At 34.2% G+C, this 17,045-nt stretch overlaps 4 protein-coding genes across 5 annotated transcripts; 1 reads left to right on the forward strand and 3 right to left on the reverse strand.

Annotated features, from left to right (window-relative positions):
• Positions 1–371: 371 nt before the first annotated feature.
• LOC135133933 (AT-rich interactive domain-containing protein 4B-like) lies at positions 372–11,759 on the reverse strand. 2 transcript variants are annotated; one of them, XM_064062496.1, is made up of 12 exons: positions 11,413–11,759; positions 11,087–11,357; positions 10,874–11,036; positions 10,600–10,818; positions 10,354–10,549; positions 9,610–10,302; positions 8,904–9,561; positions 6,003–8,274; positions 5,804–5,931; positions 5,473–5,748; positions 5,275–5,415; positions 372–1,029 (listed from the first exon to the last, which is right to left on the reverse strand). In XM_064062496.1, exons 1-12 carry the CDS (start codon positions 11,413–11,415, stop codon positions 992–994), a joined length of 5,058 nt encoding a protein of 1,685 aa, XP_063918566.1. In that variant the 5' UTR covers positions 11,416–11,759; the 3' UTR covers positions 372–991. The 2 variants fall into 2 exon arrangements, with proteins under 2 accessions (XP_063918566.1, XP_063918565.1); XM_064062495.1 differs by having other exon boundaries at positions 10,868–11,036.
• A 276-nt stretch (positions 11,760–12,035) lies between these two features.
• LOC135133937 (peroxisomal membrane protein PMP34) lies at positions 12,036–13,712 on the reverse strand. The gene is made up of 4 exons (XM_064062500.1): positions 13,356–13,712; positions 13,237–13,297; positions 13,112–13,181; positions 12,036–13,058 (listed from the first exon to the last, which is right to left on the reverse strand). Exons 1-4 carry the CDS (start codon positions 13,413–13,415, stop codon positions 12,389–12,391), a joined length of 861 nt encoding a protein of 286 aa, XP_063918570.1. The 5' UTR covers positions 13,416–13,712; the 3' UTR covers positions 12,036–12,388.
• Positions 13,713–13,793: 81 nt separating this feature from the next.
• Positions 13,794–15,987, reverse strand: LOC135133936 (BOS complex subunit ncln). The gene is made up of 6 exons (XM_064062499.1): positions 15,729–15,987; positions 15,123–15,637; positions 14,859–15,068; positions 14,404–14,808; positions 14,131–14,351; positions 13,794–14,080 (listed from the first exon to the last, which is right to left on the reverse strand). The coding sequence occupies exons 1-6, from the start codon at positions 15,892–15,894 to the stop codon at positions 13,939–13,941; spliced, it is 1,659 nt and encodes a 552-aa protein (XP_063918569.1). The 5' UTR covers positions 15,895–15,987; the 3' UTR covers positions 13,794–13,938.
• A 73-nt stretch (positions 15,988–16,060) lies between these two features.
• Positions 16,061–16,754, forward strand: LOC135133941 (signal peptidase complex subunit 1). Its single transcript, XM_064062503.1, has 3 exons — positions 16,061–16,265; positions 16,317–16,463; positions 16,511–16,754. The coding sequence occupies exons 1-3, from the start codon at positions 16,233–16,235 to the stop codon at positions 16,622–16,624; spliced, it is 294 nt and encodes a 97-aa protein (XP_063918573.1). The 5' UTR covers positions 16,061–16,232; the 3' UTR covers positions 16,625–16,754.
• Positions 16,755–17,045: the final 291 nt, after the last annotated feature.

The following is a 17,045-nucleotide window of genomic DNA, read 5'->3' on the forward strand; positions in this document are numbered from 1 at the left end:
CGGATGGTTGTAATACAAGAGGAATGTGACGTTCGACTATGTGTTGGTAGGAGTCTGCTTTCTACTTTGGTGACGAAGCGATGGCTAACGGTACGGAGAAGTCTTTGGGTTTTTACCAGCCTAAATATCCGTCCTAGACTTACCCAACCAACACGCTGCTACGATATTACTGCATTGAGATTGGCGACGCTATTTGTCACCACCAACGCTTCCGATCAGAAAAACATTTAGATATATAAAATGCCGAAATAATTTATAAAACGATTATTTTCCATATTAAAAAAATAATAATAAATAAATAATACTTACCCGCAAAATTCTGTGATGAAGTTCCATAGGTGACATGACAAAATCTACTGCATAAGTACATAAAATTATTAATTCTATTTTATTCCAAATAAATAAATCATATAAAAGTATTGCCACTGTGAGAGCCAAATATATTTTACACGAATTTAGCATCTCCTTTGCAAGAATATAATATATTAGTACAACTTAACTAACATAAGTTAATTATACAACAAGGTAATCAAAATAATTGGAGTATAAATTTAATGCCTTAATGTTAGTTGTAAGATGCTCTCTAACTATATAATAACAAAATTATGTACAAATAAATGTGGGTACTATTTATAAACAATCTATACCACATTCCAATGTTTTAAACAAATTATATATATATCTGGCATCATATTAATGCAACTAAACTTTAAACAATGATAAAATCTTGTTTAAAGTTTAAATTATTGACGAGATCTCATCTTATGTCTGTTACGATATACTTTTTAAGTCTTCAGCTAACAAAATATTATAGTATAATAACAAATATCTCTTAAATAAGACTGACAACAACGATATACAAAAAATAAAGACAATTAAACCTCGCAGCAGGTATTTGATAAAATCATTTCTTACAATACACTACATAAAAAATATTTTACAGCGTTTCTTACAGTCTAAAATTGGAAGAGCACTGGTTGTACAATTTGGATCATCCACAAACCATTTCTTGCTTTGAAGCCTTCAGCGCTAGAATAATTTCCAAAATATAGAGATTGTTCATAAAATACAAGAGTTTTTAAAACTACTAATAATTCAAAATTTGGACTAATTTTCTGCATATTTTCGAGGTAAATTTAATTTTTTTAACTATGACAATTTTTCATACCAATCAAATCTCTAAAAAAAAAAAAAAACACGAGATTTTATTTTCGTTAAAAAAATTATATCACCCGTGCGTACACAGATATATGTACCGGGTGGCCACGATGATTTATTAAGATAATTATAATTGCGACAACTGTTAAGTTTATAATTCTAAAAGTTTTCTTGTTATAAAATTTTGACATCTCTTTTAAGGAATTAACTAAATCTTGTTGCGTGGGAAGCTTAAACCTTCGACGCCCCCAAACTATTATCACGTATCAATATTAAAATTTTTATTAAAAATTAATAGTTAAAATAGTGCAGTAACACTGCGGCTTTGTTTGTATTTTTCAAGAATAAAATAATTTGAGCTAATTTTTTGGTAGAAATCCGTCGTAATAGCTTTGCAAAATTTCGAAAAAGTATATTACGTATTGTCTGAGATAAAATGAAAAATCGGACGCTGTATTGTCGTTCTTTCAGAAATCTGTAAAAAAAAATCAAAGAGGATGGGATTTGAACTCACGCGTGTAAAACCAAGTTTAACGCTGAAGCACGGAAAAATCCACAAGGCCACCGGCAGATCGTTACGGACGCAGACCAAATATCTGTTACGTGACACTCGTGGCAAATATTGTACATTTTAATAAAGTAATTCTGTAATTGTGACAAAAATCAAGGCGGATTAATAAACCACAGGTACAGGGGCATGGAGTATGCCATTTTATACAGTTTGAGGGGGCGTCATTACATTGTTGACGATGTTCCTAACACGCTAACAAAATTTGAAAACAAATCGGTTAACTAGTTTCGGAGATTATCTGTCTAATAAAAATCGATACAGACAGATGAAAACACGAGCCTACTTTTTCGTACTCTAGTGGTCAAGAAACTTGGAGAAAACATGAAAATAGCTAATCCCCAGATGGACCCTATTACAATACTTCTTTAGCTTAAGCTCAAAAGTGAACAGTTGAATGTCAAACAAAAATAAATGAACGGTAAACATAAATTTTTCAGATCAGATCGAGGTATATTTAAAAGGATTTAATCTGACGTACTCTAAAAAAAATAAGACAGATATAGGCGTGGGTTATTAGTCTGTACTTTATGGTTTATCAATGTATTCTTATTTTTGAGAATTACTTATATTAGTTGAATTTTTTTCGCCCCTGAAGTACAATCAAACAAATCTAGTTAAAAAAGATAATACTAGTTACAGTGTAAGAAAAAAAGAAGTGGACCATTCCGGTACTGAATCCGCGATTTTCGCGTTCTTAGCATACGAACCATTTGAGTCACTGAGCATTTCCTGAACGGTTTTCTTTTATATTAGTGTCAAATATTATGCGATTATATCAATTTATTTTTGCAACAACCTGGATGCCTAGAGTAAAAAATCAAGGCGGATTCATAAACCATAAATAAGAGTATATGATATTTACCATACAAAATTTTTAGGTGACCTTATCAAATTGTTGGTGGGGATAATCAGACAAATTTTAGTTAGCGTTTTATCACCTTCAGGATATCCCTAATATACACATAAAATTGATAACAATTGGTTCGTTAGTTTCGGAGATCATCTGTCTAATAAAAATCGACATAGATGATAGATAGACACACAGACAGACGGAAACGGGAGACGTATTTTTGCTTATTCTGGAAATCTTAAATTTCTTCAACGTATGGTATCTCCTAGAATATAAAAAGTGGATCTCCCTTTCTCGTCAATCTGTTGTCTGTGGACGACTTTATTAGATACGTAATTTCCGAAATTACTGGATAGATTGCTGTGAAATTTTAGATTTGTTTTAAGCACAACGTGTATACAGTAAAATGCCAAAATACTCGTATGTTGGTCAACCAAAAATTTACGGACGTTTTATCTCTCAAAACAGTATCTGTCAAAATTGTGCAACAAAATTTAATAGTTTAAATAGAAACTACAAAACCGATTGCGTCGATCATGATCAGAATTCGTCTTTTTATGGCTTCGAAAATTTTTATAATCATCTCAAAAGTTTGCAACACCATTTAATATATGTACACCTGTGATTTATCAATCGACCTCTATTTTTGCCTTTTGCAAGTAAGGAAAAAAAATTGTACAATTCATTTTTACAATGTATTCGGAAACTATGAAACCAATTGTAGGAAATCGTGTACCAGAATTGATCTGTTCATACCTTCCAAAAACTTCATGACGTCACTCAAAATTTATTTACGTCAACGTTGCTAGAAATTTATGGAACGAATGGTCCTTTATTTGTGCTTTAATAATGCATTCAACAAATTCTTGAGACTTCATTGACTGTATGATTACAGAACAACGAATTATCAATAAATTAATTTAATTTAATTTAGTCCTTCCTCCTACAAAGTCAATGACGACATCGTAAAATTTTATTAAATAAATGTTGTAACATGACTTTCAAGATATAACGTTATTTGCATTTTTACAAGTTTAAAAAATTAATAACCGACTTAACCAATTTTATTAATTACATAAAAAATCGAAAACAAATTTCCAAAATTCCGGGAACACATTACTCTTATTTATTTAATATGTATGCGTTGTCGCAAAAAAAAGTATTTGTGGATAACCTTTTATAACTTAACTTTAGATCTTTGTTTTAAAAGCAACCTAAATGTGTAACGGGTGTTCAACTGAAAAGTCATCAAGTTGGCGTTTTGATAGAAGAAAACGGAGCGAAAAACGCACGTGTTTTATTAATCCATACTGTGTATAATTGACATTTCCGTGTTGTCAGTTGCCATCGATTAAATTTTAGGTGTATTGTAGACATACTGGCAACGTTAAAAAAAATCAAGGCCAACTTGATGACTTTTTCAATTGAACACCCGACATGTTTCCATTAACAAAAAACACCACCTTTAAATGGAAGACCTTGTATATTTGAAAAATAACCGTAAATGGTATCCATAATGGCTTGCGTCAGATTTTTTTTCAATAGTCCACGACAAATGCGTAATCTTCCGCAATCAGACTTATATATATGGGTTGTCCTAAAAAAGTTTGGATCATCAAATTTTGCAAAGATACTTGCATGCATTGAAGAACTACGGAACATTAAGTGGAATTTATTGATTCATCCCCTCCTGAATGTTTATGCCGCCATCTTTTATCGGTTATTTCAGAAACAGCCCATTTAATTTCGATGAAATTCAGGGAACAGAGTAACGTTATAATTAGTATTACATTGTTCATTAAAATTAATATCTATCCCCCGTTGATGTCATTTCAAATATTATTAAATAATAGTTATTGAAAAATACGCCATGACCTGCATGAAGTATTTGCTGTGTTTTTTTGTGCGAAGGAATCATCATAATCGGTTTTTTATTATTATTATTAAATTTTCAACGATATAACATATGCATTTTGATGGCCAGTATTGTCACGAAGTCCTTAAAACGTCCTTTGTTTCGCTAGTGTTTGATCAAGTTTGATATTTCACGCCAATAGTTTGACAGCTGGTATAATTTACTCGTTTTTACGACGAAATGTCTCCTCGTGACACAGTTCATGATCACTAGAAGAATGTATTTGTGTAGACAATTTACATTTCTTTTTAAATTCCCCGAAAAGTTGTAAACCAACATCAAAAATTGAATTAGGTCCACGACGCTAGCGTATATACATTAAATTAAGTGCCTCCTTTAACATAGTAACAATGGTGTTCACAGAATTTTAATATCTCAATCTGTTCCCGAGATGCCCACGGAGTTTTACATGAGTAATTCACTTTATAGGATAATCAATTTGAATGTGTACTATATTTTTAACCTCTCTGACATGGAAGTATTAGGAAGTTTTAGTACGCAACGTAGAAAAACATCTCTTATATTTTGTTCAGATTTCAAAGATCAACTATTGATTCTTTGTGTTACGTATATAAAATAGGTAAAAAGCAAATTTTGCTCTTGCAATTTAAAGAGATTGTAGTACTAGAAATTACATTATCTCCTCCTTTATTTTCGTAAATGTTGTCAATACTTTACATGGCGGCGTTAGTAGATTTAAAAAAAAAATAATAATCTAAGAGATAATTTAATTACTCTTCAAAATACCAATCTTTGCGCAGCGCATGCTTCACTACTCACCTTCACGCTCTCTTCGTCGAATTTTTTTCCTACGCCTTTCTACAGCTGCTAATTCGGCTTTCACTTCAGCATAAGTTTTACGAAGCTCCGATAATTTTTGTTGTAATACGGCAATTCTTTGGCCACTGTTCAAACTTGGATCTATTGCAAAATAAAGACGATGAAGTTTTAACAAAATTCCTGTTGGTAATAACTCACCAAATTCCACGAAAAAGTTGTACTTTGAAGGTCTTGGTGATTTTGAAGTTCTATCATATGATGGTAAACCTAAATTCGTAGCAGAACCCGTTAATGAATGTTCAGAAGTGTCATCGCTGTCGCTATTTTGCCTTGATCGGTTGAGAGGTTTACGCCCTCGTTTCGCCGGTATTTCGTCGATACCTCTTACAGATTTTCGGCGTTTTCTACAAGAAGCCGCCACACATTCCTCTCGAGATTTTTTTCCGGTGCTAGGTTCATTGGTCATTTGAGTATCTGTTGAATGGAATAATAAAGTAACGATGTTAGAAGACATTTTTAAATTACTTACCATCTTCACTATACAACGGTACTTTATTAAGAGAAGAATTTCTTCGTTTCCTTGGATAATCCAATTCTGCGTCGTTTGACTTACAACTTTCATTTTCTATAGTATTAGGAGATAAATCCCCATGGTCCCTACAAAGTCCCATTTTAAACGTTAATACGGCAATAATTATACGTTACCAGTCAACGGGTGCCGCACTTACCCACTTGTGGAACTGCCTGGTGTTGAAGGTGGAGTGATGACGGTCGAAACATCACGATTATCCCTATTTGCTATAGGCAGTACTAATGGCGGTGGCTGTGGTTTCGTTACTGGTTTGTGTTCGTTATTTAGCAGCATATTTTTATTATTACAATTGCCAGGCGCACTGGCAAAAGGCATTTCTAAAACCGATTTCGCTTTAGGTTTTTGTTCAACAACGCTAGAACCTTCTGATGCAGGCGCCGGACTTCTGGGTATCGTTTCCTCGCATAAAAGCAACGAGTGAAGCTGAGAATCTGGCTCATCTTCTTTGACATTTTCAGGTTCGTGTTGTTCTTCTTTTATCGGTTCAGGACTCAACGACTTGTCTGTGGTGTCAAATTTGAAATTTCGTTGTTCTTCTTGAGACTGAGAATCGTCTGTAGTTCCAATATGAGCGGTAGACATATTGCTGTCGCTTTCTTTAAGGTCAGGTTTATCTAATGAAGTCGTCTGAGAATCTTCATCTGATCTTGCAATGACGAGTTGTTCCGAATCGCTGCTGTTTGAATCAGATTCCTCTATGTACGCTCTACTGACAACTTTTCTTCTTTTTTTAATATCGCTGATAGGCTCTATTTTCGTTGGAGTGGCAGATTTTTTTACTTCCATGTCAGAAGGTTTGACTTTTAATTCAACTTGTTTAATCATCCTTGTAACATCTATCAACTTGATACCATCATCTATGTCAGTATCTTTATCTACTTCTTTTTTAATATCTTGTTCACTGTCAGAGTCTGGTTTATTATTTATAGAAGTCAATTTCTGTAGTAGAGAATCTGCGATCCTTGTGCCGGTTTTTAAATTAAGGTCTTTTGTATCTTCTAATTTTGTCGAAATTGCTAAAGGCTGTGAACATATCGACTCTAGCAGTGAGCTATCTGTCTCTTGGAGAGCAGGAGAGATCTGTAAAATAGGACTCTTGTGGATAACTTCTTCTTTAACTTCAACTTTGACTTCAACATCTTCTTGGCTTGTAGATTCAATCAGATTAGCATCCACTATTACCGAAGTAGAATCCGCTTCTCGTTTTTTACCTTGGTACGTTATCGTTGATGTAGTAATAACTAAATCATCGTCTTCGTCGCTTAAATTATCACACTCGTCACTAGATGGAGTTCTTTCGATTGCTCTTGTGATAGACTCTCTAATTGACTCCAAATCATCGTTTTCCTTTTTTATATCTTCCACTTTACTTGAAAAATCAAGGTCAAGATTTCTTTCAGGCGAGTATTTGGTAAAAGTACCCGAGAAAAGTTCATCATCCCGCGTGAAAAGATGTTGTCCTTGCGATTCGTTATCAGACAAATCAATATCTCTGGTGTATTCCTCAACAGCATCTCTAAACACATTCAAAGCTTCTTCTGGAGTACTCCTCAACACTTTTGGCTTACTTTCAACAACTTTTTCCAGCGGTTTTATATTGAACGATGGCGACTCAACAAGCTTATCAAATGGATCCTCATCATCCTTTTTCTCATCTTCTTCCGATTCATCTTGTTTCCGTACCGGTGTCCTCCTAAACCTCTTTTTATCAAGCTCTGGACTATCCTTATCCGATTTGCCTGGCGATTTTATGATTTTCTTTTTCGGGCTCTTTTCAAGATCTTCGTATAATCGAGGTATTCGTTTCTTCGACGCCTTGTCATCCACCATTTTCGCACGCGATTCGAACTCAAACGGTTCCGGTTCTTTGAACTCGTAGATATCGTCAGACGTGGGCGACGTTTCGATTGCTTTGATTTCTTTTTTCTCTTCTACGGTTTCGATTTTTGTTAGTATTGGAGTACTTGAATCATCTGATGACGATAACACTTCCTTTTCGGCAGCTTCAAGCGATGGCACTTTGACAGCTTTATTAAAACCTTTCAATTCGGACCGAATCTGATTTAGATCGAAATCTCTTCCTTTCGGTAAGTTCGACCCGTTATCTTCATCGCTTTCTTCGCCCGATTTTTCTGGAGATTTTTTCAATTTTCTTGTACGTTTGGATCTGTCAGATTCTTCTTCCTTCTCAGTATCCGCGTCTTCCTTATCCTTCAATTTCTCCGATTTTGTGACCGTTGGTGTTCTTGATATCTTCTTTTTATACGTTCTAATTTCCACGTCCTCAGATTTATTTCCACTCCTCGTTCGAGTTAATTCCGCTTCACTTTCGGAAATTTCAGAATCGGATTCTGAGTGATTTGAAACGTCTGTTTGAGCTGAAGCCCTTCGAGTTTTGCGTCCATAATCTATTCAAACAGTTAAAAATGCTTAAAATCATTCAACTGAGCCAAGTTTTGTTTTGCTGAAATTATTTCACCCTTATGAGTCAACTTTCCTAGAGGGCAATTAGGACTTTTATTTTTTTTCCTGACAACATTTTATGTCAATTTTATTTTGGGATAAAATAGTTATTTTTGTTACAAGTGCCTAAAATATAGTTTTTTGGGACGAATTTTGCTATTTCCGGAATAGCAAATGAGTCCCAAAAAACGTTTTAGGTACGTGTCACAAACATTTTTTTGTTAAAGCCCAAAAACACCTCAACAAATCTTTTAATACGTGTGCTTTATTAACCTAAATGACCTCAGATGATCATTAATAGTTGCCATGGTAACTTTTTGGGATTGAGTCCGAAAAAGATTCATTTACGGACACTTTTGAGTCCGTAAAATGGCTGTTTTTGGGAGCGTATACAAAAAAGTAGTTTTGGCAAAGAACGATTTATAATTTCAGCAAAACTTATAGTGATATTGTCCTTAACTTTCACATGATGTATGTTAAATAATAATCAAATTCGTACCACGGGACTGTGATTTTGACCACAAAAAATTTTTAAATTTGAAATGTAAAAAATCTAACAATTCTATGGTCATACCCAAACGAGTCATACGACTTGTAGATCGTGTAGCAGGTGTTGCTGGACTCTTGGTTCTACTAGAAGAAGAAGTAACACTAGATGGGGTTGTTGAGCGCGGTGGTTCAGTAGTGCTAGTAGTAGTGGTAATCCTACTTGTAACAGAAGTGCCTCGGCCGCGTTTAGCACTAGATGTTTTAGTAACAGTAGAAGTTTTACTAGAAGATGTAGACGCTGAGACAGTACCCTGTTTTAATCTTTTAGCTTTCGTGTTAGCGCTGAGATTTTCTGCAATACGACTAGGTGCTATCCATTCATCATATCTTGTATTCCAGCCTGTATAATGTACAAGATACTGTAGACCTGAAGGCTCCTTTTCAATCTCTAAGACTTTTGCTTCATATGTTACTTTCTGCTCATGAGTGGGACCGTAGTAAACTTTCAATTTATCACCAACACTAATTGTCTGTCCTGAAAGGCTGTCAGTAACAATTTCAACAGATGCCTTTTCATCTGAATTAATTTTCTTGCGTCCCCTCTTCTTATCATCATCACTTTTCTTTGTTGTTTGTTTTGGAGCTATTTTCAGTGCATTGTCCCCAGCTTTTGTATCTTTCTTTAAACTGTTTACCACTTCTTTAGGTTTGAGTGTTTGTGACTTAGACCTTGTCTGTTGGATCTAGAAAAGCAATTTCAAAATTATACATAATGATAAACATCAACTTACTTTTTCTTCATCATCCTTTTTTATACTTTCAGGTTTGACTTTGTCACCAACTGGCGTTTTCGCTTTTTTCTCTTTCAATCGGTCGATCCGTCGGGGTCTTCCAATATCTTTGGACGTACTTGGCACAGATTCAGATTGATCAGTAGCATCGCTACTATTAGTGTCGCTGTTTTCGACAAGTTCTTTCCGCCTTTTTTCATCTTCTCTCTTAAAGTCCATCTTTTTCTTACTTTTATCTTCCGGGATACTTTTCTCATCATCTTTTTTTTCTAAGATATCATCATCTTTATCAGGTTTAGGGCTATTCACTGGAGTTGATCTGTCTTTATCACGAATTAATGACCTTCCGCGATTCTTCTTGGCAGATATACTATGATTTAACATTGTTACACCTAAGGTTTTGTAAAACGATTCGTAACTTAATAAACACTTTTTATACACATTTTTCACTTGATTAAACGTCGCTTGATTATTTGGCAATTTTAATCGAGTGGTAATTAATCTCCATTTATTTTTATTTGTTACTCGATTATAGCCACCTAATTTGTGAACCACCCTAAACATTTTGTGTAAATCTACATCTTTGTTTCCTATCATGGGACTTTTATTCAGCGGCGTTCCCGAATCATCCATAAACTTGTATAACTGTGCCACAAACCTGTCTTTTTCTTCATTTGGTTCGTCATCAGAAGACTGAAATAAAGGATGTTACAAAGCAAATCAAATAAAACTAACCACACTTACATCACTATAATTTTCATCAGAATCACTATCAATTGACTGCATATTAAACAATGAATTTCTTTCCCAGTGTACTGGTAATTCATTGTTATCAAGGTATTTTAAGGCCTTATTTACAGCTTCTGCTAACACAGAACTTTCAACTTTTTCACCTAATTCTCTGCTAAATTCTGAGACTTCCTTTTTAGGTACCGTGTAACTGAAAAATTTGAATGAAAATGATAATTTAAACTAAATTGTGGTACTTACTATCGACCATCTTTAAATGATCTAACCAAGTATTCATCTTTTACATTAATTCTTACAGTAGGTTGAGCTGATGGAATAACAACCAGCCCAGGAAACCAATTATCTTTCCCTCTTTTTTTGTCAGTAGCTTCAACACTAACAACGCGTCCTATGTCTATGGAGTAACCTTCTAAATCAGGTTCATTTTCTTCTTCCCCTTCACCCTCGCTGCTATCCTCCCTAATAATACAAAAGTTAGGTAAGTTTTGTAGTGGACATTATGACATACTTTAACTGTCTATTTCGCCTCCCTCTTCTGCCACCTACAACTGGATTGCCAAAGTGTTCAGGATGAGTCAAGGGTAACTGATCTAGGGTCTCACTTTCATTAAAATGTCTTCCACTTTTTAGACACAAAGCTGACCGTCTTAATGTTGTTATGTCCCCATCATCAAAAACTGTAAATATTCAATGAATAAAAGGTACTTTCTCTCATAAAGATACTTACCAACGGTGTACTGACTACAGTCTTGAATCTTGCCAATTGTAGCTTCCACGAACTCCTTCTTTTCAGGATGTTTGGCTTGCACTGTGTGTCCAACTCTTAAAGTACCTTTAACCTGTTCATCACTCACAGTTGCAGTACCCAAACCCATTTTATAGGTCACTTTACATTTTACGATACGCACAACTTTACTGACTTTTGCTTCACAAAATGCTCCCTTATATTTAGCACTAACTGCAGTCCCAACAGAAAGATACGGTGGGTCGTCCGCCTGCTGCAATTCGTAGACAATTTTTCAGTCAAGTAACAAAGACACCTTTGACACTTACCATGTTTGCTTGTTGCTTTGTCTCTACATTTACAGAACTGTATGAGTGACTACAATTTTACTTCCATTGGTGATACAAAATAAACAAAAACTACCACAATATTGTAACCAGAATCAAAATGCACCCAACTAATGCATTGCCACCACTTTGCAACCTTTATGAGATCAAGTAGCCTTGTGATTAAAAAAACTACTATTTTAAAGCTATAGTTACGCAACGGTGTTGTAATTTTTGCCCGATTTTTCTATTTTTTTCTAAATTGAAAAGTAAAATTATTATTTCAAGCGGTTGGAATGACATTCTGTCAACAATCAACATCCACTCTCTCCCCACTCCCCATTTTTTTTATGGTGTTCTGAGACTTCTGGGAAACAGGTTCGCCAAACAAGGAGACGAAACAATGGGCAAACAAAAACCCTAAAACATAGTAAAAATGAAACCCAACTGAATCAACCCTAGTTCACCACGCACCACCATGTCCATCGAAAATTCGAAATAAAAAAAAAGATCGACCAAAATATGTAATGGCTGCCTCAAAAAATATTTGCAACATGATTCCAGTGTCACGTATCATTTTGCGCATCAGAATCCCAATAAGTGGCCACAAATTAAAAATAAAAAAATATTTTGGACAATTTTATTGTAATCTTACAAAATTACGCTACAATATGTTATTAAAATTTAAAAGCCATAAAAATACTACACCCTTTTGGACTAGACCCCTAAACCTGTTTGGCATTGTTAGAGAAAGATGTTCATTCAATGTGCCGATAGTTGGAAACAAAAAAACAGCATCCTGTACTTCAAAATGTGGTTCAGTTGATGATTTGAAAAATGCAATATTCGAGTACCAGTAAAATGTGATGTTCCTGCATCTGTCCGCACATCTTGTCTAAACATTCTTTCTCCTGAACTATATATTTTTTGTACATTATCACAGTACTTTTTCGCACCCATTTTGTTATTAAAAACAAATTTATAAAGCTGCTGCCTTCCTGTTCATTAAGAGAGTAAAAACAAATTGAGCAATTTTTTCGTATGTCATGAACATTAGAGCTGAAGACAAAATAGTTTGTAATAACTTAGCTTCTAGACCTTGGTATAATGCAGTTGGCCCCCCTTTTTTTACAATATCGAGTAGCATTGCTGCTGTATTCATTTTAGCATGTTTATTGTATCTCTGTCGTGTTTGCGCAACCTGTAGTGGATACGTTGCGACTGTAGAAATGGCTTTGGAAACAGCCCCCATAACGAAAAAGGCAAACGCAGTTCTTGATACTGTGCGACGCTTTAAAGCCTCATACACAGTAAAGTTAATTGCTGGATTTGAAACTAACAACAATGAAGGACCCAAACTTGACCATAAAGTTTTAAATCCCTCTGTATTTGCGACGTGAAAGAGTCCATCCAACAATCCAGAAAAGTATAGATTTCTGTCAAACTTGAGCCTACTGTTAACAACCCAAAGAGGATTTGTTGTGATGACATTAATAACTCCAGCAACTATACTTAAAATGAGGTCAGTTTGGGTGGGGTTTTTGCAATTTAATCTTAACGATTTTAGGCCGTGGAATGCGTAAAAATATATAAAATTGGACACGCCTAAAGTGGTTAGTGCTGGTTTGATCCCTCGATACAAACCTTCACTAAAAAAATAATTGTAAAAGATATTATTAAATAGGTATTTAAAGAAACTTACATTCCTTCTTTCTTCAAAATGTGAACTAAAGCTTGAAGTGGCGTCTTTCCACTTACTGAATTATCCTCTACTATAAGCAGAAAAAAAGTTGTTAAATTTCTATGCATTACATGAAAAAAACTTACACTGCATTCTAAATTTTACATTGTCCAGTGGGTACATAACCGACATCGCCACTATGCTTCCCTGGAAAGAGGTTTTTAAATAATATGTCTGTAGGTTTAGATATTTTGTTACTATTTACCGCAGCTCCGGCAGTGGCATGGACCAGGGTTTCGTATGTAAATATACTATATTTTACCATTTTGAAATAATGTATAAAAAGTAATTCCGACACTCATAAAGGACTGTAGAAACTAAAAGTGGACTGATGCTATTCAACTTCTAAAATGAAGTGGGTGAAGATAAAATAATTAAAACGAACGAAAGTAAGGTTAGGTGCGTAGTTTTTGTTGTATCATTCAACCACGTTACGTTGTCGGACGAATATTTTGTCACCTTTGGCCCCATCTGACCACTTTACTATGAATATATATAAATAAAATAAATCGCACTTTACTCAAATCAGTAAAAAATTAATTATAACCAAATCGTCCTATTTTACATTAAAACCACGATTAGAACGCAGTGTATATAGTTTTTGTAGGTGAGGTACTTTGGTTTTAGATACTTTACTAAAGAAAAAAAATTGATTGAATTTATTCAAAATATTCGCAAACATAACAAGAAATAATGTAATAACATATAATGGTTCAATAATACACCATATTTAAGGATACTATTATTATTCTTCATGAAGTACTGTTTGGTTTTGGCAGCTAAAATCTTCAATTCTGTTTAATTTTGCTTGAAGTTAAAGAACATGCAGTAGCATACAGAAGTGAAAACTTTTGTACAAACAAATATACTACACCCAGGTACACAATTATTGCAAATGTCAGCACAAGGTCGAATATTGCTGGTTTAACACTGAAAATAATATGCATTAATCCAGTTACATAAAAAACGTACTATTTTACCTATAAACATTCACAGTCCCTTTGGTAACATCATAAAACAGAAAATCTGGATCCCGCTTGTCAGGAACAGCATAAGACACTTTAACATCTCTGAGATATTTGTTTAAATTATCCTTTAAAAATGTGACTAGAGCATTATCTTTATTACTCAAAAGTTGTGGAGAACGTGGCTGAGACGTTAAATAGTCCATCCATGCTTCAATATAATTTTTATCAACATCCTAGAATAATTTACATGAGATTATTGTAATTACTGTATATAATCCAACTTACCAAAGAACCACCCAAGATTTCACCCTGAGAAACATTGTACACAAAATTTGATAATGCTTCAGCAATGACTTTTACGTTTTGTACTAGTTTATTCACATCCAAATTTTTTCTGGTATCCAAAATTGTTCCTCTGCTCATTTCTCGGTGACTCTTTAATGTAGAAAGCGTAAAAGCGGGTAGTCTTCTAATGCTAAATCTTTCATGCTCCCAAGCCAAAATATCATCAGCTAAATTAATTTTTTTATGGACACCGTCAACAGTGACTGTGGAAAATTGATCAGCTGCCGTTTTGAGTTCTTTGAAGAATAAGGAAGCAGGAGATCCTTCTTTAGGTGGTTTAGAAACGTGCATGTATAATGAATCTGCCGCGGATAATGTATCTAAACACATCACAAAGGAAGCATCCTACAATTTAAAATTATTATGTCATTCCACAAATGTTTGGTAGGTTTTACTTGAATAACTGAGCCATCTAAAGCATCTAATTGATCTTCAAGCCATTTTTTACTCCCTTGGTAATTAATTTTTCCACCTCCAGTTAGAAGAAACAGTAAATTATAATTGCCTCTTGTTTTTGGATCTGAATATAAAGTGGAAAAAAGTCTAGCTAATTCTAAAAGTATAACAACACCAGATCCATTGGAATCAGCTCCAAATGATAAGTTCTAGAAAGTGAAAAATTGAAAACCAAGAAACTCAAGTATTATTATTAAACTTACAGGAGCGACACCAAAGCTGTCATAGTGAGCCACTATGGCAACAGTTGGCACTTTACCATCCTGATTGTATCCTGGAAGATGTCCCTGAATAGTTGCAAGTTTAACATCTTGCTTAACACTAGTTGTACCCGGAGAAACGACAAATTGGTACCCATTTGCTGCTACTGAACTAATCATTGCCTCAGCAGCAGATTTACTTAAATCATTAGTGGCTACATTTTGAGATACTTCATCTAGTATAGTCTCAAGTTGAGATGTCCAGATGGCAAAATACACAGGTACCGAAATTTCTTGTGACAACATATCATGCTCAAGCAAAAGAAGATGCTGCTTTTCTTCGGCATTTAATTTTGACAAATCATTTGGTAACACCACCAACAGAGCTCCAGCTTTTTGCCTGATGTTTCGAAAGTGATCTATTGACAAATCTTGCAACTTCACTATGATACAATGCCGCGAAGTACTCCAGTCTGTTAACGACCTTGCTTCTAGATTAACTGCTGCACTCCTCGAACCTAAAATCGAATTCAACATAACCTCACTCTTGAATATTGTATTTTAAATCTTCACTATGTAGTATTTATTGAGTAAATTTCACTTTCATACCATGAGACATTCCGTGTAAATCAAAATGCTGCATTCTATAAACTGGGAATTCATGTGAGGCCAAGACAGGGCTAGCTGGTGATATTATAATAAAAATAGGCAAAACGATCAAAACATAATACGGTAAATATCCTTTAAACAATTCTTCAGCCTCCTCTATCCACATTCTCACAGGTTTTATTTACAAAATTAACAAATTTTATAAAATTAACACAAAATGTGACACTTTCGTAATAAATTTTACGTATGCAACCAAGAGTACAAATGACAGATGGCTATCACTAGTGACATCTATTCGTTCAGCTTGTCACTTCTTACGACTACGTGTTATCTGTCATAACTGTCAAACTTGTTCCATCAACGACATCATTTTTACGTAAACAAAAACCGTGTTCTTTAGTTGACCTGTTGACGTGTACTTGGAAATTTATTGAATTACAATAAATTTAGTAAATAATATAGTATCAAGTGCCGCTGGAAACTTTTTGAAAAATTTGATACATCATGAATTTCATTCAGTCAATTCCAACCCACATGGTAACTTTGAGGAATGCTAGCGTTTTGCTGTCACATTTCATATGTTTTCAGGATTTCGAGGGTCAAGCAACAGCTGAAAAGTTATCACGTATAATTATTACTCTTTTTGGTGTTGTTGGATTAGTTTGGGGCTACATTATTCAGCAGTTTTCACAAACAGTTTATATACTTGGAGCAGGATTTGTTTTAGCTGCTTTGGTATGCAAACGCATTGACAAAATTCTGCTTTTAACATGCTATTTTAGTTAACAATTCCACCATGGCCTATGTACCGTAGAAAACCATTGAACTGGCAACCTGTGAGAGATGGAACTGAAAGTACCAACAAAGAAAGTACCAAAAAGGGAAAGAAAAAATAATTCATTTCATTCATTAATAATTTAACAAATTCAAAGCACTGCAATTGTTTTGTTTCAACATAATTTTTTTCTGGAAAAAAATAGTAGCGTAAAAACTTTTTTGTAAATAAAAAATCTGTGTTTGAAAAAATTGCCTTTGTTTTATACGTTGTTAAAATGTGTTATCTGGCTGTACGGTTAGTTTTAGCATTAATTTGTTTTTAAATTACATTTGTATTCCCGGTTATAGTGTCCTTGTAAACCAGTGTCACCAAAATCAAAAAAATAATAATTGTACGGTTGCAAAACAATGTTGCTGCAATAATAATAAAAAGGAACAACGCTTATCGGAAGTCTAAACATTAACTATTCATTTAATGACGACATAATAATTTATACATGATTTCTTTAGTGAGGAAGGAAGAGAATTTCAACATTATTG

The sequence above is a fragment of the Zophobas morio genome, unplaced genomic scaffold, assembly GCF_036711695.1.
Source record: "Zophobas morio isolate AGI-343-1 ecotype UQ-CSIRO unplaced genomic scaffold, CSIRO_AGI_Zmor_V1 ptg000023l, whole genome shotgun sequence".
In the NCBI taxonomy this organism is placed as follows: Eukaryota; Metazoa; Arthropoda; class Insecta; order Coleoptera; family Tenebrionidae; genus Zophobas; species Zophobas morio.